Source organism: Apodemus sylvaticus, chromosome 5, assembly GCF_947179515.1.
Source record: "Apodemus sylvaticus chromosome 5, mApoSyl1.1, whole genome shotgun sequence".
Lineage (NCBI taxonomy): Eukaryota > Metazoa > Chordata > Mammalia > Rodentia > Muridae > Apodemus > Apodemus sylvaticus.
The window spans coordinates 55,073,185-55,096,149 of record NC_067476.1 but is presented as its reverse complement, the minus strand read 5'-3'; the positions used below and the strand labels follow the sequence as shown (position 1 = coordinate 55,096,149).

At 48.2% G+C, this 22,965-nt stretch overlaps 2 protein-coding genes across 2 annotated transcripts; both read right to left on the bottom strand.

The window, feature by feature from the left end:
* Window positions 1-2,290: 2,290 nt before the first annotated feature.
* Window positions 2,291-3,593, bottom strand: Hoxd1 (homeobox D1). Its single transcript, XM_052182736.1, has 2 exons — window positions 2,942-3,593; window positions 2,291-2,625 (listed from the first exon to the last, which is right to left on the bottom strand). Exons 1-2 carry the CDS (start codon window positions 3,591-3,593, stop codon window positions 2,291-2,293), a joined length of 987 nt encoding a protein of 328 aa, XP_052038696.1.
* A 15,903-nt stretch (window positions 3,594-19,496) lies between these two features.
* On the bottom strand, window positions 19,497-22,569 carry Hoxd3 (homeobox D3). Its single transcript, XM_052182725.1, has 2 exons — window positions 22,029-22,569; window positions 19,497-20,254 (listed from the first exon to the last, which is right to left on the bottom strand). Exons 1-2 carry the CDS (start codon window positions 22,567-22,569, stop codon window positions 19,497-19,499), a joined length of 1,299 nt encoding a protein of 432 aa, XP_052038685.1.
* Between the last annotated feature and the right edge of the window lie 396 nt (window positions 22,570-22,965).

The window sequence follows — 22,965 nt, the reverse complement described above, 5'->3', positions numbered from 1 at the left end:
TAGCATCAAGTTATTGAGAGGCAGCTAATAAAATATAATAATTTTAACAGACCTACTCATAAAGTGATCTCCCCCCCCCAAAAAAAACAGTAGGGATTTCTAGAACTAGAATTCATTTTAACTCCATGAAATGATAGATGAGGACAAGAATTCAGGTGTAATTTCACACTCCTAATACAAGCAGCACATTGCTGTGTATCAAGAAAAGTAATCTTCCACTGTTGTTTAGACTTTTGAGTTATTAGAGTCGGAGTGCTTATACTAATGTCTAAAAACATGATGGAGTAAGGTTTCTGTGGAACTCATTTGCAACTTTAAGTCTTTCTGTTGAGCTCTCTAGAGATCTTAAGGAAATGGGGATAGAGATGATGTCCTAACTTGATAATTTTACAAAACACCCACTTGCTTTAGTGAGTTTCTATTGTACTTGTCTTCACAGTGATATAACTACGAGGAAGCCCAGGAGACCTATCGATTGTGGGCCCCTTCTACAGAAGGGAGCCTGAGGGGAGATGAGAATAGAGGGTTTTGTATTTTGTTTATTTTTAATCTACCTTCTGAACAGATTTCAAGTTGTACCTCTTCTAATAAATTAATTTAAAAATATTCCAGTGTTAAAAACAGACAAGTAGCCAGTGGTGGTGGCTCACACCTTTAATTCCAGCACTTGTGAGGCAGAGGCAGGAGCATTTCTGTGAGTTCAAGGCCAACCTGATCTACAGAGTGAGTTGCAAAACACCCAGGGCTACCCAACCTTGCCTCGGAAAACTAAAACAAACAAACAAACAAACAAACAAAAACTGGACAAGTACCCTGTGTTCTCAGCCAGAGCTTGGTCTGGCTTATAGGAAGAGGATGCTCTTAGTAGCAGCTTTTCCCAGCCTCCTTTAGATAGGAAATAGGCCACTGGGAACTTTTTGATGAGCAGCTGCTCTACTCAGAGAACACAAAGGATAAAGAAACAAAATCTTTAGGTCACCTTTCCTCTTCCTTTTGTGAGAACAGAAGAAACAGGAAAAAGCAGATGTCCCCAAGTGTCCTTGGATTCTCAGCATTCCTGAGGTGGGTACCTAGCCCTAGAGTTATGTGCATGTCCACCATAAAGCTAAGGGGAAAGAACGATTTCCTTAGTGTTCTGAATTTAGCAGAGTAGCTCTCTGCCATGCACATCAGATTTTCCCAGACAATTGTGGATAATTTGCTTTGCGCTTACAACCTGTAAGAAGTGTTACTTTTGCCAGGTGTAGTAGTGCATGCACACCCTTAATTGCAGCACTCAGGAGGCAGAAACAGGCAAATCTCAGAGTTTAAGGCCAGCCTGGTCTACAGAGTGAGCTCCAGGACAGTCAGGGCTACACAAATCTACACAAATAAACACTTCTCAAAAGAGAGAGAGAGAGAGAGAGAGAGAGAGAGAGAGAGAGAGAGAGAGAGGAAGAGGTGATGGTGGGGGTGATACTCTTAGGTCTTAGGTTACCAATGTAAACAAACTTCCAATTTGAAACTGGTTCAGCTTAAGGAATCAAAATGAAAGGGATGTAAGAAAAGGCAGATAATAGTAGATTCTGTAACTTTTATTACCAAAAAAATCTTTACATGCTATGCATGACATTGAATGTCATATATAGGGTTTACTGCAAGCAAATCTTTAAAAAATATACATACTGTATATATTTACACTTCAAGTTTGAGTAACTGATGCCAAGGTATAATTCAGATTCTAATCCTTACCTACCCTGTGGATTTGTTCTGCTACTAACTAAACAATGATTGTGTATCTTCACCCAGGCACATGAAGAGGTAGGTAGGAGCGCCACTTTAAATAAACAAATGGGAGTACAATGCGAAGATCATCACTGAAGCAGCTTAGCTACATCAAGGAAAGCCTAGCTAGCTTTGATCAAGAAGCTGAATATATGTAGTCTGTCCAGGAAATTAAAATAACTTCAGAGAGGTACATTTCTGACCACATCAGATTAAGAAGGCCAGCCACTCTGCACCCAAGAATTGTACATGACTCACATTGCAGCATTTGGGCAGGTAGCTAGCTAGACACCTTTCCCCTGACGAGGCAAAAATAATATATGAATAAAAGATATCAAATATATATCTCTATACACAGCCTCTGGAACTCAGAAGCCAACTTAGACAATTCCTTTGCCAAGTAAAATCCGTATTAATTTCAGCCCATGCCCACCTCCAGCCCGAACTAAGCTCTTAAGTCTATTCAAAGGTGGGGAGCAGTCTGTTACTTCTGTAGACCAAAGGTCCTCAGCCTTAAGAGTGGGCCTCAGGAAGGCTCTGGAGCCTGAGATGGGCTTCCTAGATTCCGGCCAGATTTGATGGGACTTGTTTCTGACCGAGGAAGCTGAAGCGAGGCTACAGAGGCAGCTGTAGCCAGAAGCCCCTCTCGTTCCCTTTTCTTCTGTTTCATCCTACGGTTCTGGAACCAGATTTTGACCTGGGTGTCATTCAGCTGTAAACAGTTGGCTATCTCGATGCGTCGGGCTCTAGTTAGGTACTTATTGAAATGAAACTCTTTCTCTAGCTCTGTTAGTTGCTTGGTGCTGAAATTCGTGCGGATGGCACTGGAGGGGCTTGTGGCTCCACATTCGGACAGTTTGCCTGCAACATAAAGACAAGGTGTGAGCGGGATGAGGAGATGATTAAACTATCGAGCGAGCGGGGCTAAGAGTTAGGATCAGAGTTACAGCGCAGCCCTCTTCAGTGATGAACACAGACGGGAACAGAAGACACGCTGCTCTGCCGAGGTCTCTGTCCTAATTTTCTCAGCTCCTGGGGCATTTTCTGACCCTGGGCTCTGATTAGGATTTAGGAGCAGAAGCTCTCTCCAGGGTTCGGTGGCCACGCGCTCCGGCTCTTCAAGGAGGAGGCGGCTCCCCGGACCCCAGGTGCCTCCCCCCAGCGCCCACCTCCTTACTTTTCTTGGGGGCGTTCCTCTTCACTTTCATCCACTCGAAAGTGTTGTGGGCGGCCGGGAGACCAGAGGTGGGAGAGGCGGGCTTGGGGCAGGCTCCGGGGGCCGGGGACACAGTCTGAAAGGGCCCGGGGTGGCCGTCGGCGGGCTCCTTGAGACACGCGGGGAAGGAGCCAGGCTCGCCAAAGGCAGCGAAGTCTACCTGGCTGCTGAGCAGGAAGGATCCCCCGCCGGAGAAGACCGCCGAGGTGGCGTAGTGGACGTGCGCCCCGCCCTCGTCCGCTGCTCTCCCAAGTGCGCCCGGGAAGTCGAACGCCGGCCCGGACCCCAAGAAGCCATACTCGGCGGCAGAGGCAGGTGCGGCGCCCCGCTCGTAGGCGCCTTCCAGGGTGCAGGGCGCGTACCGGGGAGCGGCGGGCTGCGGGCCCGGGGGCTGAGCGGGGACCGCGGGAGGCGACGGCGTGGGCCGGGCGGTGGCCAGGGGCAGACAGCTCACGAAGGCGCCGTCACCGCTGCCCAGGGGAAAGGCGGGCTGCAGGGCCACGGGGCGCGCGTCGGCGCGGCAGAACTTGGGTGCGAAGCCGAGCACGTCGCCGCCTCCCCCTCCGCTGCCACCGCCCGCGGCGCATGACACGTACTCCAGGTAGGAGCTCATGACTCGCTCTGCGCGACCCAGGCGCCGCACCCTGCAGGTCCGCGCAGCTCCGCCTTCCCTCTACCCCCGCTGCCCTCGCCGAGCCATGGCGAGCGAGCCCGAGGTAAATAGTGGCCTCATATACCGGCGGCGGCAGCCACGTGGCGCCAGGCAGCCAATCGGCACCTTCCCCGCACTGGCCGGTCCCGACTGGAGTGCGGTTCCACGCGTCTGCCTTGCTGCCAACTTAGCCAAAGCGGCCTCCGCCCAGCTCAAGGAGAGCGGCGCCGGCGGAAGGGCGGGGCGAGAGGCCTGGACTTCTGCTCCCGGGACAGGTATTGCCGGAGAAAGGCACTGGAGGGCGAGGGATGCAGCGGTCAGGGCTGGTCCCTCTTTGGACTCCTTGGGCTACTCACCGGGGTCTGACCGGCGAGCTTGGGGGGAGGCTGGGTAACTATTGCTTTTACCCTGCGGGGACTCTACCCAGCCCTCCCTCTGAGAAGGTCAAGTTACTCTTGCCCCTCCCTTTTTTGGGGTGCATTCGGGTTTTTTGACCCAGGAGTCGCTCTTGTCCTTAACCTAGAACAGACATCCGTTGCATTTTCCCTCTTTTCTGCCTCACCGACGACTCCTGGGATCACGTAAGACAGGGGATGAAATCATTTTCACTAGCTTTTCTTAGCATCCCCTACAGCATTTATTCCCTTCACTTCTCCTTCCAATTTGTGGCGAGGTGGTGAGAATGGATGTTTGTAGTGTCAGTGTCGATCTGGACAGAAAATAAGTTTCTGTCTCGGGGAAGAAGCCGGATTTTCTCCCTCTGACGAGGTCATCAGAATACCGAATCCGCTCTGTGGCAGAAAGGCCCTTGTACACTATTTAGAAGGCTGGCACGCGAGCTGCGCACGCTTTCAATCAGACTCTTGGCTGGAGAGCACGGGGCATCCTGGGGACTGGTCAGATCTCAGAGCGTTGGACTGGCTTGTACCTTAAAGCAATTAAAGCTCCTGTTCCATCAGATAAGTGCTGCGTCGTCTCTTGCGAGTGTAATCTGAGGGCTCACGATGTTAATGGGCTCACGTCTTTCCCTTGATAATATGGTTTGTTTACTGAGTGTAGAGAGACGGGAAATAAAAGTGTAATTGGCACAGGAAATGGAGAAGAGAAGGGTTAGACAGACAGGCTTTACACTGACAAACTTTCCAACTTCCTTAACCATTTCTTCTCGTGTTTTCCTCTTTAGGGCAGTAGGAAAATGCCAAGATAAATAAATACAGGGTATTTGCACACAGCCATAAGTAAATGAAAGCGGTTTCCTAAAAGCCTGTGTGGTGAAGATTCTAACCAGTCTGCTCCTGGTTTATTCAAATGCCCTTGAAAACTTGATCTTTTGCAGCCTTTAAGTTAGAATGGTGAAGTTTTGTTATGGCTTTATGTATCAACTTGTCATGAAACAGCAATCGAGCCCTTGCCTAAAATTCCACTCAGCCATCATAGTCCAGGGAGTGAGCCCCTTTCAAGGCTGTGGGCTTGTAAGTAAACAAAGCTACAGCAAAAGTATATTGCGCTGGTGAGGTGGGGCTGGTGCAGCGTAAGAACCTAGTCTTGGGACTGACCACAAGGCTGCAAGAGGATGGAGTTCTCCACCTTGAATGGAAAGCAGAATCCTTCTACTGAAAAGAGACCTTCCACCTAAAACCACCCACCATTTGCTTTCCCTGAAGCATTTTGTGATTCTGCCTTTGCTTGAAGCAGACACTATGCTAAAATTAAATGAGCAGCTGTTGGTATCTGTATTGTTGTTGTTGTTTTGTTTTAATGGTTGTATTGAGAGTGGACATCAGGTGTGGAGATTGGCGTAGGCTTTAGTATTTGTTCAGACCCAACTGTAGCTTCCTGCTGAACAGAGAGCTATGGTCTGTTTATCATCCTCTCTTCTTTTAGTTTTTGAGTCCTTGGGGAATCCTGTGCTCTGGAGCTCAGACCACCGGCTTCTTTTATTTTGGGTTTGATGTGCTGGATATCCAGCTCAGGGCCCGACATGCTAAGCGAGCACTCTATCACTGAGCTACCCGGCCCTTGAGTTAGTTCACTTGTTTGTTGGAAGCCGAACCTCTGGTCATTTCACCACCAAACTCAGCAGATGTTTGCCATCTGCACTAGGTAAGGACATTTTATTATGCCTAGAAAAAGTTATCTTAAAGGAACAAGATTCACTTCTGCAAGGTTTATCCTACCTCCATTTGCTGTGCTTCAAGTCTATGAGATAGTTCTCTCTCTCTCTCTCTCTCTCTCTCTCACACACACACACACACACACACACACACAATGAGAGAGAGAGAGCACACAAACCTCACACAGATGAGGTGAATGCTCTGACACTTTATCCCCAACTCGTAGTACAGAGTAATCTTAGTTTGTAATTATCTGAGGAGAGATTGGAAGGTATTATTGGGGGAAATGTACATTAAAAATATGTGAATAGAGAATATTTTTAGTAACTATGCAGCCTGTCTCTCATGTGAACAGAATATGAGGGAGATGTCTTACGAATTGTATTAATGTGTATGTCCTGAATCCCGAAGGGCCACTTGCCCCTCTGAGTCTTGGTGCGGTGGGCTCTCCATGGGAGGTGACAGACTGAGGGCCTGATTGCCAGAATGCGTTTGATGTAGGAATGCTTTGAAATAGCCTGTCTGCTCTCCACAGCAGCTATCCACATTCCCACCCTCCCCCACTACCTTTCTTCCCCATTCCAATAGCAAGCTTCTCTTCTGATAGAAGAAGTGGCTCCTGGTGGCCTATCTCTTGTGTGTTTAAAGCTAATCTTAAAAAACACCAGGCCACCCTCTGCTGTAAACACTGCTGTGCTAACCCTTGTAGATTCTTAAGCACAATCAAACTCTTAACTATACAGATCCAAAGCAGAGGCTATCTCTTTACCTGTGGGACCAAATTAAGGGAGTCAAAATGTTTCATGCCAGACTAAGAAAAAAGAGATCGGGGTATATTCCTGTCAAGTATCATCAGCAATCAAAGGATAGTGGTAAGGATGAAGAGGTCCTAAAGATGGGAATTTTAGACTTCTTAACAGTCTGATAACAGGATCCCTCTAAGGAAACCATTGAATACTGTGCCTTTCTCTGAATCTTACAGATGAGACTCATGGGCCAAGACAGCTCTTGATACATGGTAGGCATTTAATAAATATCTGTTGGTCAGAAATAAAGAACAGAAACAGTGATATATTCAACCATTATTTAGTACTAGCTTAAGTAAGAGTACCCTCGAGTTATTGACACCCAAAACTCCTTTGCAATTATGGGATCACCAAGAGCAGTAGGTCTCAACCTTTTTAATGCTGTGGCCCTTTAAATACAGTTTCTCATGCTGTGATGACATACCCCCAACCATGGAAGTATTTACATTGCTACTTCATAACTGTAATTTTGCTACTGTTATGAATTGTAATGTGAATATCTATGTTTTCCAATGGTCTTAAGAGGCCCCTGTGGAAGGACAATCCTCCCTCCAAAGGGGTCCTGACCCCACAGATTGAGAACCAGTGCCATACAGGCCTGCCTAAAGGAACAGTTTCATTGACACACTATGAGAGGCTTTGATCCTACTGGTCTGACTCTGGAATCTTTATTTTTAACAAGCTTCTTGTTATTCAAAACTACACTTTGAAATTTTCGCTGTGGACGATAGGACTGGTGGAACAGAACAAGGAGATGCTTCTGTAGGACGGACAGTGAGCAGAGCGGAAGACAGTGTCACCTGGCCAGCTGACGCATGAGAGACCTCAAGAGTGTCTGCATGAGTAGCAGTGTGGAAAAGTATTAAGCCTAAATTGTCTACAGCTCCAGAAAATGTCTTAGAGACAAGGTCAGTTTGGGCTTGAGAGTTAAGAATGCTTGCTGTTCTTGTAGACCTGAGTTCATTTCCTACCACTCACAATGGACAGCTGACAGTGACCTGTAACCGCAGCTTCAGAGGATCTAATATATTTTTCTGGCTTCTTTGGACATGTCCACATGTGTGTTTATATGCACACAGACACAAATACACATGGAATGAATGAATGAATCAATCAATCAATCGATCGATCTTAAGTGGTCAGTAGGAAACTCACGAATTTTACTGACCATGGTGTTTTCCAGTGACTGACCACATTCTACTACTTATTCCCTTGGCTTACCGGGAATGGATAGGAAGTGAAATTTGTTTCTTCCTTTCCTTAGAGAAACCTAGGAGTAGTTCTGAAGTAATGTAAGGACAGGAATGAGGATGGGGTTTTCAACTCTCATTTCCTTTCATCTCCCAAGTTATCTGGAGGGGCATCTGAGCCTAAGGGGCCCAGAAGGGGTGAGATGTCCCTCGGCCTAACCTCCTCTGGCTAAAGGATGATCTTTCAGTGTATGATGGCAAAGCTAGAAGACGCCTTACACATAGGATGGACCAAACTCTTGGCTCTAGGGAGGAAGTCGCTTTACTCAGGAGTTGAAAGAGAATGCTATCTTATCAAAAGAGAGGATGCTTGGACTTCCCAGCCCATCGTCTCCTACAGCCAGGACAGAGGAAGAATGAGGGCAGCCTGTGGCACTGTGGTGCCCTCAATCCTGAGCAGGCGAACAGTGTTGAAGGTGTCCTCATTTCTGGGAGAGCATCTTCTTCTTTTGAGAGTTTGTTTAACCTGTGCATTAGACTTGTGTAGCTCTACCCTGAGTCTCCAAGGAGAATAGGTCCCCAGCCCCTCTACCACCTGCCAGGGGAAAGGATCACCACATTTCCTATGGAGGCTGATGACCATCAGTCCTGGAAGGACCAGGAAATGACCCTAGGTCTATGTCATTGGGTAAAGCAAGTACAAAAAGTGACAGACATGAGGTGTCCTATCTTTGGTTTAATATTTCTATTAGAAAGATTTGCATCTTCTCTTTACCAGTTATAAAGGCTTTGTGTGCTAACCCTTTGTCATATGCTATAGATTTTCTTAGTGAAAGGGTCGGGGTGTGTCTGGTGGTAGCATGCTTATCTAGCATACAGAAGGCAGTAGTTTGATCCCAGCACTGAAAAATATTCCCAGCATATAATTCTCCTCTTATTTGTCTGGCATGTATAAGATAGATGTCTACTTTTTCACATCTACTTCTGGTTTCCATCTTTGATTCCATTCTCCTCTGTTGTATTCACATTTTTAAAAGATGAGTACATACAGGCATATAACAATTTGATACATATATACTAACCACTTATACCTTGTTGCTTAAATTGTTATTTTATATATATATATATATATATATATATATATATATATATATATATATATATATTATGTATATAGATGTTTTGCCTGTATGTCTGTTTATCACATGGGTACAGTGCCTATAAAGGTTAGACTAGGGTTATCATGTCACCTGGACCTAGAGATACAGTGGTTAACTGCTATGTGGGTAATGAAAATCAAATCCACATCCATTGGAGAAGCAGCTAGTCTTCTTACCTGGTGAGCCATCTCTCCACTCTTAATTTGTTGCTTTGACAATTGGGATGTAACTCAGTCATATTGTGCTTGGTTAGCATTCATTCCATGCCCAGTATTTATGATGATGATGATGATGATGATGATGATGATGATGATGATGAAGATGAAGATGTGTTTTATTTTTAAAATAAGTAATTGACAATTATATGCAATGAAATCTTTTTCCTACCCTTTTCCCCAGCCACCTAGTCCCTCTTCACATAAGCAACCAATTTTGTTCATTTCATGAATATTTTTTCAGAGACACGTTTTTATTTTCTATTTTATGTGCATTGATGCTTTCCCTGTGTGTATGTCCTTGTGAGAGAGACAGATCTTGGAGTTATAGACAGTTGTGAGCTGCTGTGTGGGTGCTAGGAATTGAACTCAGGACCTCTGTAAGAGCATTCAGTGTTCTTTACTGCTGAGTCATCTCTTGGGCCTCTCAGAGACACTTTATGCATGGGGAGAACGGTTCATGTCTCCCCATATTTTTAACCCAATGGTAGTGTGCTAGTCAGGGCCTATTGCCCTTGTGTTCTTTCCTCTGTTGTATCTTAAGATCTTCCCACACAAAATACTCACAGAATTGCACAGGCAACTTCTGAATCGTCACACTGTTCTATGTATGCTTTCCAATTTGATTTTACTGGTTCCTGTTGATGGTTCCTCACCTGTTTCAAACTTTTGCTAATAAATATGTATATACAAATTTTTACCCATTAAGAAATTCCTTAAAGCTGGGCAGCAGTGGCTCATGCCTTTAATACCAGCACTCAGGAAGCAGAGGCAGGAGGATCTCTATGAGTTCAAGGCCAGTTTGGTCTACAGAGAGAGTTCCAGGACAGCCAGAGCTACATGGAGAAACCCTGTCTCAAAAAAAAAAAAATCCTGAAATGGAATTACTAAGTCAAAGTATGTATGTGCTGACATCTTCAATGCCTTTTGCTAAATTGCTCATTTTAAAATCAAAGCAAGATAGATCTGTCTCTGTGTGCTTGTAATCCTAGCACTCAAGAGGACGGAAGACCAAGAGCACAATCCAGAGGCTGGAGAGATGGTTCAGTGGCTGAGAGCACATACAGCTGCTCTCTCAGAGGACCTGGGTTCGAGTCCGACCACCCACATGTCAGCCAACAAATGTCTGTAACTCCAGTTCAAGGAGATTTGATTCCCCTCTTCTGAAGTCCTTAGACACTAAACACGTGGTACACCTATCTTCATGCAAACAGGACTATCATATACAAAAATAAAATAAAAGCCGGGCGGTGGTGGCACAGGCTTGGGAGGCAGAGGCAGGTGGATTTCTGAGTTCGAGGCCAGCCTGGTCTACAGAGTGAGTTCCAGGACAGCCAGGGCAACACAGAGAAACACTGTCTCGAGAAACCCTGTCTCGAAAAACCAAAAAAAAAAAAAAGACTAAAAAAATAAAATAAAATATTTTAAAATGAAGGAATACAAGGTGCAGTCTGGGCAATTGAGAAAGGCCCTGTCTCAAATAAAACAAAAACTCATCTTGTATTTCTATCAGTAACATACTTATCAGAGTTCCTATTTCCTTACACCCTTACCAAATCCCTGGGATATCAAAGGTCTTTATTTTTTTTAAATCTGATAAGCAGAAAATTTCATCTTTTATTGCCCTTACAGCATCCCATAAAATGTCATTTTCCCCTTATCTGATCTGTTTCACAGATGATAACTGGTACCGAAAAGACAAGCAACTGGTAGCCACATCCCTGTGAATGGCCAAGTTCAGGTACCCAGTGCTTTCCCTATAGTATGTTGTTCCTCACAGAACTTATAGAACTTAAGCATCCCCTGATAGACATGATATTAAAAAAAAAAAAAGCACAAAAGCTTTCTGACATCTACTAAGAGGCCTCCTCTTTAGTGGTCTGATACCAAGACCACATTTCTATATGAATTCTCCTGGGAGCACCCCTCTGGAAGCAGAGGAAGAGCTCTGATTACTAATCTGATCTGACCTCCCTCTGAGCATTAGCTTGGATTCAATATCTGGGAAGCAGTAGGGTGGTGGAGTTTTTAATTTCCCTGGGACTTCTTTCTCTGTGACCACCCAGGATCTCAGTATTGATCAACATGATGAGGGTGGGAGTGTGTTTTCCCTAGGTTTGAGCTTTATATAGAAGATTTACTTGGGCTTGGTGAAGATAACTCTAGCTTGAGGGCTCGCAAACACACACACACACACACACACCCCTCATGATGAACCTATGAAGTAGATATCTTTATTGTTTCATTGATGGAAGTAAAGTTCAGATGAAGTGAATGACTCGGGGTCTTTCAATGTGTCAACAGCCACGTGGAAAGCAGTGTGGACCTGAACTGAGCCTTTAAATCACCCTCCAGTCCCTTCCTTCTCCTCTCTTCATTGTCCTTAATGGCTTGACTCCCACTCAGACAGAAAGTCAGGGATCTTACCCCGTGCAGCTTATCACCAGGTCCTGTGAGTCCAGCCTCTTAAACGCCTCTTCTCATCCTCTAAATTTTTCTTTCTTTCTCTAAATTTGACTATCTTCTTTCTCCAGTTAGATACAGTGCCCCCAAGAGTTAGCCTTCCAGTCAGATAATGAACCTCTTGTCCCAGATTAAGACCTGGTTCAACAGCTCCTCTCCTCAGGAGAAGTCCAGACCATTCTGTGGGAACCTTGTAGAAACTGCCAGACATCCTGCCCTACTCCAAACTTCAACCATTGTTCTTTCTTTCCCTTTCATGTTTTTTCTTGCACAAGTTGCTTTCTCTGCTTGGCATGTTCCTTCTTCCTTGACCTGAAGCTCTCTTAGCTCTTCAGAAAACTAAAATCACTGGAGTAGCTGGCTGGACACTACAGTCTGGTCACAAGTTCTTTCCTTTATTCCAGGAACAGTGTGAGCAAACTTACAGTCCTATCAGGTTGTTTGTAGAAGGATCTTTCTCCCTCGCTAAATTGAAGGGCACCTCCTGTTAGTTCCTTAGCCCTGTATCTATTCCTCAGCACACTGCAGTGCACACAGGAACTGCTCAGTGGGTTGGTGGAAGATCAAGAGGTCAGGACACACTGAAACAAGAGCAAGGTTAGGGTTTTGTTTGGGTTTGTCGCTCAGTGGGTTGGGGTATTGTGTTAAGCTAATGCCTCACTGTCTGTCTGAAGCAAAATGGTAGTAGTACTTTCTTTTTCCCAAAACTGAGCTAATTTCCACCAAAAATAATGAGGACAAAGAAGACTGAGGGAAGGGAGGACATTCTAGGACTTTGATGAAGGCTGAGTAATGCTGCTTATCCAACTGAAGCAGCTTTTCAGCAAGAGAAAAGGGCACACAGGGGACTAGGCCAAAGCGTTTGTAATTTACAGAGAGCATTTGCCTCTCCAGAAGTGGTATAGGAGTGTGTCACCACCTACTCCAGCCAAGTGGACCTGGTGCAAACAATTCCAAGGTTCATGACTGTCTGTAGAAACTTCCAGTCTTTCCTTTATACTACTAAAATGCAAACAATTCCAAGGTTCATGACTGTCTGTAGAAACTTCCAGTCTTTCCTTTATACTACTAAAATGAACTTTCCAAAAAGCTGAAGTGAAATACTTATTAGGCTTCCTGCTCGTTAGACAGAAAAGATGTTGTGGGTGATGTAGGTGAATATGCACATGCTTTTATTGTAACTTTAGACGGAATTCAAGTTTACTTCAAGTTCAGTAGCAGCTTTGACCTACTCACTCCCCCGCAGAGGCCTGCAGGCAGACTTGGGGTCAATAAGAAACTTGATTCATTGGGATTGTTCTTGCTCTGCCTTCAGAGAGAGGGTTTCCCTTTCTAGGAATAGAGCGGTCTGTGTGAGTGTCACTGGGGTAGGAGGGAGAATGTCGGGTCACAATGGGTCAGGGGATAGCGTGGGTGCAGGTCGAGGTCCGTGCTGACGGGCTGCGGTTACAGCTCAGAAGTAAGCAGTGGTCCTCCCTTCGGGTGCCACGCAGAGATGTCCCCGACCTTCCCCACTGGCGTGCAAGGAGGGCTATCCCCGTCGCTGCTGGGCAAGCGCAGAACTGCGTGTCGCCCCCTCCCTTAGCGCTCACCCGGAGCGCCAGCGTCTCCTCTGCTTGCGGTTTCTGGTCGGCTCCCAGCTGGCCCAGACTTGCTCTAAAGTAGGAGGAACCGCTGTCGAGCGAAAAGTGCACACCGGGTGATTAATGAACTCTTAATAGGACTAACCTTTCCCGCCCCCCACCCCAGACACACACACAGAGGAACCCCACTCCCCATCCCGCCTCCAGGGCGGGCACAGAGGACGCGGCCGCCAGCCGGTAGGGTGATTAACTCACCGTTTGTCTTTCTCAGCGAGTTCCAGGTGGACGCGGGAACACTGGCGAGCGGCGGCAGCCGGGTCAGCGCGCGCGCGCGCGTCGTGTAGCCGCGTGGACCAAGCCGGCTTTGTGCCTGGCGCCGGACCTCCCGGGCAGGCGGCCGCTATTGTTCCCGCGGGCGACCGGGGCTCTGAGACTGGAAACCACACCAGCCTCCTGCTCACAGTGACCTTAAGGTCCGGGAACAGAATCGGGGCTTCCTTTGTGTTCTGCCAGCCGTGGGGATGCGTCAGCGCTGCTCCAAGAAATGGCAGACCGGAGCGAGGAACACTGGGATCAACTCCCCAGAGCAATCCTCGTGTGACCCACTTTCCTGAGCGGCCCTGAGAAGAAGGCGGGGGTGGGGTGGGGGGCTACGGTGTTTGCAGGCCAAGAAAGTGAACAATAGAGCCATTAAACGGTCTTCCAGTCTCCTTTCTTTAAGAAAGGGTCTTGCCCACAGGCTCTCCCAACCAGCTTTAAGTCTCTGCTTCCCTAGGGCTCATCATCTACGCTGTACCGAAAGTTCTTGGTGAATCCTGACATATACCGGGGTCTCCTCTGGTCCTCTTTAATTTTAAACCCCCACTTTGGTAATTTTTCCAGACCTTACTGAAAAACGAGGCAGACTGGCCAAAGGAACCAGCCAAATGTTTTTGTCATGGGACTGGGTGTAGCTTAGTGGTAGAGTGTAGATTTGCCATCCGCCATATTTACCATCAGTCCAACTTCCAGGTTGTTTTTTTTTTTTTAAGTAGTTATCGTTAAGATGAAGAACTCGAAGACATGTGCAGTGGCCTCCACCTCCACAGACCTCATGGGATGGCGTAGTGGCATGTATATGTCTCTGCTAAGGCAAAGGATTGGGCACCCTTGGGCCTTGGGCCTCCTGCCAGTGGGAAGTCTGTTCAGTTTGCTTCACACTGGACCTGACCTAAAATGGATTGTCTTTGAACTTTGCAACTAAACAGGCAGGATGTGAGGCCTGAGGGACATGTTTAAGGAAGGGCTTCAGGCCAGGGTTATAAATCCATCTGACACCAACCTTGGACCCCAAAGGTAAGAGCATTTGTAGTGGAGTAGAAAACAAGGCAAGCCACTGTCCTCTCCACTTTCCTTCAGCACCTGCACAGCAGGAAGGGCAGAGGATTCACCCATTTGGCCTTGTGCTATCTATACAGGCTTTCTGAGAGCGACATCTAGAAGAGCCAGCCCTTAAAAGTGTGGGTTAGGTAAGGCTTGGTTAGGGACAACTCAGTCTCAGTTGGTTAAGTGTCTCAACCCAAAGGTCTGTTGACCCAAGTTCTAAATATACCCTACCTGGGAAAATGCAATGCCCAAGAGTGAGGAGACAAAACCCGGTGTGTGTGTGTGTGTGTGTGTGTGTGTGTGTGTGTGTGTCTGAGCCTCCTGCCTCTCTTGAATACACATTACTTTGTTGCTTTAAGTTTCTCAAAGAAGGACCAAAGTTTTGTCAAGAACTTCCAGATGAAGACCTTCCTAAACCTGTAAGCTGGGATTCCCCAGTTCTTGACTTCACAAGGAAGTTTCAACCAATTCTCCTGGTGTAGGCAAACAGGCCAGTGACAATCCTTGAATATTGAAGGTGTAAACAAGCTTGTACCCCACCCCAGGGGGTCAAATACCCAGAAGGAAGAGTTAGCTTCTTTGTTATTTTAACACACACACACACACACACACACACACACATGCACACACACTCACCCTCAAGTCCTCCTCTTTACTGTCTCTGAAGGAAAACCTCAACAGATGGAGAGCCTGAGCTTCCCAGCCTGGTGGCTGAGGAGAGTCCTTCACTCAAGGACCATTGGAGTGGCACCCAGTGAGGGGCAAGGACAGGAGCTTGCACAGGACATCGCTGTCCGTTAGTAGTTCTGACAGACAGAAGTTTGAAAACTTGTTCAGGAAGGTTGGCAGCCTCTGGGGCCTCAGAAACCAATTTAGCTGACACATCTCTGATAGGGACTGGGCTCAGGGTTGAAGCAAAGGAAGTAGAAGCACAAACCCGTATTCTCTTTCTCTCTCCCATTTGAAAGCCTGTACAAAGAAAAGGTACAAATGGGCGGTTAACTTAATGATTCTATCAGAGGCAGATTTTCCTCTGTCAGTTCCCTAGACAAGGTTGGTCTGAAAGCTAGAAGGCAGAATATGTGCTTGATCTTTTTTCTTTTCTTTTCTTTCCTTTTCTTTTCTCTTCTGTCTCTGTCTCTGTCTCTCTCTGTCTCTCTGTCTCTCTCTCTCTCTCTCTCTCTCTCTCTCTCTCTCTCTCTCTCCCTTACCAGTGGCCAGGGCTACCCTCCAGGGCTTTCCATGACAACTTCCCACTCTCTGGTTAGCTCAATTGGTCTAGGCTTTCCACTCCAGAATGGACCCCGAGGTTTCCGGGGATGCAAGGAAACCATTCCCTCTGCTCTCGCCTCGGTTTCGCAGCAGGGCCATACCTCTGACTGCCATCCTACCTTAATCCACATTTGATTGCCTGGACGGAACAACCAGGGAAATCCAAATGACTGCCACCCATGAGCCAGGCTCAAGGACTAGATCTAATGCCCTACTCTACTAGATATCCGCAACCTCCCCAACCCCCCTCCCTCGACCCGCCCCCGCGCTCGAACAGCTATGGAGAAAAAGGAGGTCTGCCCAAGGTAGGAACGAAGTCATCCTGCCCCTACATCAAAAGAGGTAGACCTCCCAAGACCAACGCCCTGGGGGAGGGGGCAGGTGCTCCTTCTGGCATCTATCCTGTTGTGGCTAACGCTGTCTCTGCAGAGGACCAGAAAGCAAGCCGCTGGCACAATGGACTCTGGACTTCGGGTAGACCTGACTGCTTTGGGGCATCCTCAACCGGGCGTTGAAACCTCTTAGGGCAAGAGAGTCGCCGTGGGAGAGGAGCGTCGTGGGAGAAAGACAAACTAGGGCGATGCTTCCCTACCTAGGCCAACTTCCCGCGTCTCCTCTTAAAGCGAGAGCGGAGGCCTGAGACCCGGGCGCCATCGCTGGCCAGGCTCCCCTCCCCCACACTTCTTTCTTTGCTTCTTGAAGACCCGGGAGGGAGGAGGCGGCGGGCGCCTCGGTGGATAGAGCTGCTATTGTGACCTTCCCGGGCTGAGCAGGGAACCCAGCCGAGTGTGTACTGCCCGCGGTGGCGGGGGAGGAGGTGACTGTGTGCAAGCCTCGAGTGCAGAGGGGGTGGCACCGGCAAACAAATAAAGGCTTGCAACCTCGGGCAGTTGGACCCTTCAGAGGGCGTTTGGTTGTGTTTAGACTTGGGTGCTTCCTAACACTAATTGCAGGCTCAAGAGGAGCGGAATTTATGGCGAAGGCCAAGGCAGCTTGTTTATAATTTATGAAGTTTTAAATGGTTGTGCCGCGGGCCCAGCTCTCTCGGGCGGGCGGCCGCGTGGGAGTGTGCCCTCCCAGAACTCGCCGCCGCCCCCACCCACGCTAGGAGCGAGGGGTGCCTAGCACGTGACTCACGTTAGTGGCAGGAAAGAACCAAGCGATTCTCTGAAGTCTCCAGAACTTCAGAAGGTAGGCGAAGGCGGCAGGTTTGGTCGAAGCGACCCCTCCCCCTTCTTCCAACCTCCACCCTCCACCGCGGGGGCCTGGGAGGCTGCGGCTGCCTGCAGAGTGGGAACCCCCCAACCTGACACTTCCTTAAGAACCTATGTGTGAGAGGAAGCTGATGTCAGCCGGGCTAGACACTGTTTAAAGTCTAATCCATGAAACCCTAAGCCACAGATGACACTTGGGGTTTTGCAGACACCCGCAGACTCAGCAGATACTCCTGCGGTAACACACCGCGCTGGGAAACGCCTGGAGCCATGATGCATTATGTATTTTTCTTATTATTTATGGTATGAAGAAGAGATGAGAGAAACCGGGCTGAATCTAAACAGCCTGACAATTCATCTATTTAATATTTAGCCAGTTAAGAAAGGTGGCTGTGGTTCCCTACGAGACAGCTAGCATTTCTTTGATTTCCGTAATAGCTTAAAAAATAATTTCTTACAATTATAAATTCTGTCTATGAATGCAAGATTCAGAGAAAACAATGTTAAACCTTGAGAATGGGTAAAATATGCCTTCGATTGAAGTCATTTATTCTGTTGATACAATTCTACAACATATATACTTTAAACTTGCTCAGATAGAGTGAAATTTAGCAAAAGGATATCCCCTCCCACCCCCAGCCTAACATGCCATTTTTAAAACAGCACAAAGGAACAAGGGAACTAAATATTATTTTGAGCCATCATTACTGAGCGAAACACAAACATCCAAATAGAAAACGATTGCTGTTGCACCAGAACAGTAGAAGTTATTTCCACACAATAGGAATTTCACCTCGTGTCACCAGGCTGGGAGTGGGAGTTGCAGATTTGCTAAACCAACTAGAGATGCGTGGGCGGACTTTGCTGAAATACAAAATAATTGAACCTTGTCTAGAAGGCCTTTTTCCAAGTGCCCCCTTCTATAGAAGTGGGTGTAAGTGCTCGACCCTCGCTAGAGCCACACTAATAATATTTACAAAACGATTACAAATTCTGTAGACTTTTTGCCCGTTTTGCACTAAGAAACAGGAGTAAGCAAGGTGTTTATACGCGTTGTGTTCCATTAATGAAACTTTCGTTATTTTACATTGTGAAGAATGTTTGCTTTCTTTAAAAATGAACTGCTGGCCACTACAAAGGAAAAATTTGCGAGCACTTCCTAGAGGGGAAAAAAAGGCCCAATGCTTGTTTCTACATGATCATTTCTTTTTATACCACGGCACCTTAGCTTTTCATAGCTTAATCCTTCCTGTTTCTCTTATGCTTTTTCTTTGATTGTCAGGTTTTTCCCCCAAAGTTTAATTTTTAATATTTAATGCAGAAAAACGAGCCCCCCCCCCCATGTGACGATCATGTATAGAAGAAATTGGCAGAAAGAGCGTGCAGGTGCTGCTCCGGCAAAGCCCTATCGCAAGAGCCCACTCAGCCGATATCGAGGTTTGCATCCTCCAATTACTGCCGCCCAATTATAAGAGCTTAAATGCAATCAAGTATTTCTCCACGCCATTTTTGTGCAATAGGTTCCAAATAAATAAACTATTTTTCAGAGGGTCCTCTCTCCCAACCCCGGATCATACAGCGGGATGAAGACAGAGTGATCTGCTTGCAGATGTGTGTGATTAACACAGATACACTTCCAACTGAAAAAATGTTTTATTCTAAATGTTTGTTCAAATAGTACCAGACAATTTGAAATCAATAAGCTGTGTCGAGTGGGGAGGGCTTCGGCTGTTGAGAAACGACTAGTGTGAGCCGCGCTATGCCACCGGGCTGCCTGACTCTACCCAGGAAGGACCATTTGTGATCTCAATCCTTTAACATCAACTACAGACACCAGCCACGGTTACAACTGTTCAAAACTATTCTCTCAACTAGTTCAGACCAAGGGGACTAAAGAGGTGAAACATGGCCCCCCAAGGCCTGGGAGCGCATACCTAGGCCCGGTTGCAGAATTCTACAAATATACACATAAATACATTAAGACGAGGATAAATAATCAGGGAAACGAAATTACTCGCTTCAAATAATAAATACAGATTGTTTAGTCCAATGCACTCTTTACAGGAGGGGAAGGAGCATTATAAATTAAGGTCTCTGAAACTAAGCTGGACACAAGGGCCAGGCCCGGGGTTCTACAGGCCCTAGTCCCTCTTCAAGACACGCCACGGATGGATCTAGGACTTACCTTAGGGACATCATTACCAGATTAGAGTCCCTCGGTCCGCAGTTTATGGCACTGTCAGGTTTATAGGGGAGGATCCTTGCGGCTGATTTATGGCGAGCCACCCAAAGGAGGACGCGCCTAGAGGGAAGGCCCAGTCGCATCAGCCTCGGCCGCTGGAAGCCCGAAACCCGTGAGGCATCCGCCAGGCCAGATCAGGGAGAGGGGATCCCCTAAACTGCCCCTCGGGCCCCTCCCCGCCCCGCCACCACCCCTGCCACCAAAACCAGAGAGGTAATTGCGCCTGGGCTGCGGCAACCGCTACAGATGTGTCAGTTTGGGGGCCTCGGGCAGGCGTCCCTGAGACGAGTGGTGAGCCGAGAGATCTGTGTAGGTGGGATGAGGGTCGCACGGTCCGTGGTGATGGTTGCCAGGGATTTGCGCGGCGCAGCTGTAGTCCACGCTGGCCGAAGACGGGTGCGAGAGGTGGCCCAGATTGAAGACTGGCCCGGACGCGGGCGCCATGGAGTCGACGAAGTTGCCGCCCACGTACACCGGGCTGCCCTGCAGGTTGGCACTGGCGAAGCCGCCGCCGTTGCTCGCCATGGGGTGGGGCTCGAACTCGGGCGCCGGATACCGCTTCTGCTGCGGCAGGCAGCTGCTGAGCGGCGCCGTGTAGGCGGCCAGGCCGTACATATTGGGCTGCGATTTGGCGAAAGCTGGCGGCGAGGGTGCATCGTAAGCCAGGCCGGGCACCGGCGGCAGCTGGCCGGAATAGGCCACGTGGCCCGCCGCTCCTCCGAGAGGTGGGCTGCGCTCTGGGGACTGGCCGGCCGGAGAATGCAGGATGCCCTTGGCCTTCTGGTCCTTCTTGTACTTCATGCGACGGTTCTGGAACCAGATCTTGATCTGGCGTTCGGTGAGGTTCAGCAGGTTGGCCATCTCCACGCGGCGCGGCCGGCACAGGTAGCGGTTGAAGTGGAACTCCTTCTCCAGCTCCACCAGCTGCGCGCTCGTGTACGCCGTGCGCACCCTCTTGGATGCCGGGCCCGGTGGGCTCTTGTCCTCGCAGTTCTCTCCTGGGCAAGGAGGGAGATAGAGAGGGTGCTGAGCGCGGAGTAAGGAACCCCAGAACGGAAAGAGGTGCTTCTCTGTCTCCACGTTCCTCCCAGGCTCTCACCTCCATCCCTGTCTGCAGCAGGGTGGGGTCTTTTGAGAGGTAAAAGTCTGCGTGAGCACTCATCCCACACATCTCTGGGCCTACCTGTCCGGCGGCGCACCTGGAACCTCTCTGCCTCACCTGCCCTCTCTTCCCCCTCCATCCTAGCCCTTCGTTTCATCCTAACCCAAAGACCATAAGGGACATTATTGTGAGGCTAAAAGCAGCTCGTGAGACACTCCCCCTCCAAAAGAGCCAGACTTCTTTAAGCACACACACACACACACACACACCCCAAACTCTGCTACTTGGGGCTGGGGACTGAGATGGGGGATCTGAGGCAGCTCCAGCCTGCCTTGTTTGTTTACGGGTCAAACACTCCAAAGAGCAAAGAAGGAAGTAGGGGCTCTTGGCACCCCTCTCAAGCCAGGGAGGTGATAATGCCCTCCCCAAAGATACTGCCCTGGAGTTTTAGGGGATCCCAAGGCCAGGCTGAAAGCATGCTGCATATGGCAATGCAGGGAGCAGCAGCCTCAGCGCTGGCTTCACCTCCCTGCCACCCATCAGCTGCTTGTCCACTCCTTCACTGGGAAGACAAATGGATTTCTCCTGGGAGGGAGGGCCTGTGTCTGAGCTAGGGAGGGAGGGGCAGAGGAGGGAGCTTTCAGGCAGGAAGACACTTTCCCTTAGGAACAACAGCCCAAGGAGCATCAGGCAAAACAGAGACCTGATAACAAATCCTATCTCGGGCTTCAGACTAGCCCTGGATCCCGAAAACAATCCTCATCGGGGACACAAAGCTAGACGTTTTCAAGAAGCAGCAGTCTGGGCAACCAGAAGGCATCAGCCCCTCACCGTGCCCACCTTCTTTCAAACTCAGAATGGACCACTCTCAGCTCCAGAGTCTCCCTTTCAAGGGCAAGAAAGGGACAGCGGCTCTTGTTCCTAATTGTCTCCCTTTAGAACACACTCTTCCCTGTTTCAGCTTCACCAAAGTAGGCTGAGTCTCACAGTACACCTTGAAGGCCTTGAAGCCATACCCATTTGATTCAAGTGCACCAATTTGCAGTTCTGTAGATCTGGGAGAAGTGGGGATGTTACCTTGTATCTATTTTAAAGAGTTCCTTTGGAAAGTTAAATAAAATAAATGGATAATGTTTATAACTTATTTGGGCATGGGTCCTTCTTCTTCTGCATGGGTGTTATTTGTTTCTACTTGGGTCTCTGTTTTAAAACAAGGTCTCTTAAAGGTTTCTGGCAACTCACTATGTTTCCTAGACTCTTCTTGAACTCAATACACTCCTATCTCAGCCTTGGGTGGTGGGATTATGGGTGTATGAAACTACACCCAACCGATCTTCACATTTGAAGGGCTGTTGAGTAGAAGAGACTGGGTTATGACCAGCAGCCTGGGAAGGCCGATAATATGTCAGTATAAGGAAGGACTTTCTATTAATAAGTATGGGACCAGTCCATCAGTGGGACCAGCAATGAAAGAGTGCCCTATCTCTGCAAGACTATGAATCCAATCAAAGCCCCTAAAAAGGATAGATATTTCTACACAACTGGGAGTTTGGATACATTGTTGCTAAGGTTGCCCTTCTAGCTTGGAGTTTCTTGGTTCTTAGGTAATAGGTTCTTGGGGCCCATCAGGACAAGGGACATGGTCCAGGGATGACCTGCTTGAGAACTACCTGAAGTGGCACAGCTGTTCTTCTGCTTGGAGTTCTGTCGGGATTCTTTCATCCAGGGGAAGATCTGCTTGCTGATGGTGGATGAAGAGCTGGAAGCATTGGCCCCACCCTTGGTCTTCTTGGCAGGCCCTCCGCTTCCAGGATTGCTGGGTGAGGATGGGGGTAAGGTGGGTGGTGGAGGAGGAGCTTGTGGTGGCTGCTGCTCTGAGTTCAGACCAGGAGGTTGGTTGCCACCACCCCCACCCTGGCTGTTCCCAGTGCCAGGCCGCATGCAGCTACCATTGAGTTCAGCTCCTTTGTGGGCTGGGCCTCGGAGAGGTGCAGAGCTCTGGATGGAGCAGGCAGAACTTGGGTAATCACTGTCCAGGGAGTTGGCAGCAGCAGGGGGTGGGTAGGGCTGATGAGGAGTGCTGTAGCCATATGTGTCTGTGGCTTTGCTGTATCCATAGCCTCCAAAGAGTCCTGGGTTCTCGTAGTATGCAGCCTTCTGCATGATGCACTCAGGAAGCTCCAGGGCCTGTTGACCCTGCTCAAATAACATTGACTACCGCTGTCTCCTTCTCCTCCAAGGCCAGTGTCTGCTGAATCTTGAGAGAGCTGGGCCAGCTCCCAGGCTCCAGGTAACCTGCCAAGAAGAAACGTGAAAGATCCTAGAGGAACTGTCATTGGCAAGACCCATAACTATAGAAGGCCAAGCGAGAGCGCGCTCTCAGCCTCCCACTCCACTCAGCTCGAAGCGAAGGATGGCAAGGTTCTGGGCTGGGGGTTTTATGGGGCTCTATTTATAGACACTCTTGAAAAAGTTGGAAAAGTTCTCCTAAATGTAAGAAAAGGCCTTTCCTTCTCCTGAGCTCAACTTTAGCCTAAGGAAGGAGTTCCTTCCAAGATTCTCTTGGACAATTGTCTTTCTCCAAGATTGTCAACATAGTTTTTGAGG

What these genes read in the sequence shown, in the direction of transcription:
- Hoxd1 (XM_052182736.1), bottom strand. Translation starts at nt 3,593, where the DNA reads ATGAGCTCCTACCTGGAGTACGTGTCATGCGCCGCGGGCGGTGGCAGC. An exon ending in GAGGAACGCCCCCAAGAAAA is followed by an intron (nt 2,626 to 2,941) that starts GTAAGGAGGTGG and finishes TTTATGTTGCAG; the next exon opens with GCAAACTGTCCGAATGTGGA.
- Hoxd3 (XM_052182725.1), bottom strand. Translation starts at nt 22,569, where the DNA reads ATGTTATTTGAGCAGGGTCAACAGGCCCTGGAGCTTCCTGAGTGCATC. An exon ending in GAACAGCTGTGCCACTTCAG is followed by an intron (nt 20,255 to 22,028) that starts GTAGTTCTCAAG and finishes CTCCTTGCCCAG; the next exon opens with GAGAGAACTGCGAGGACAAG.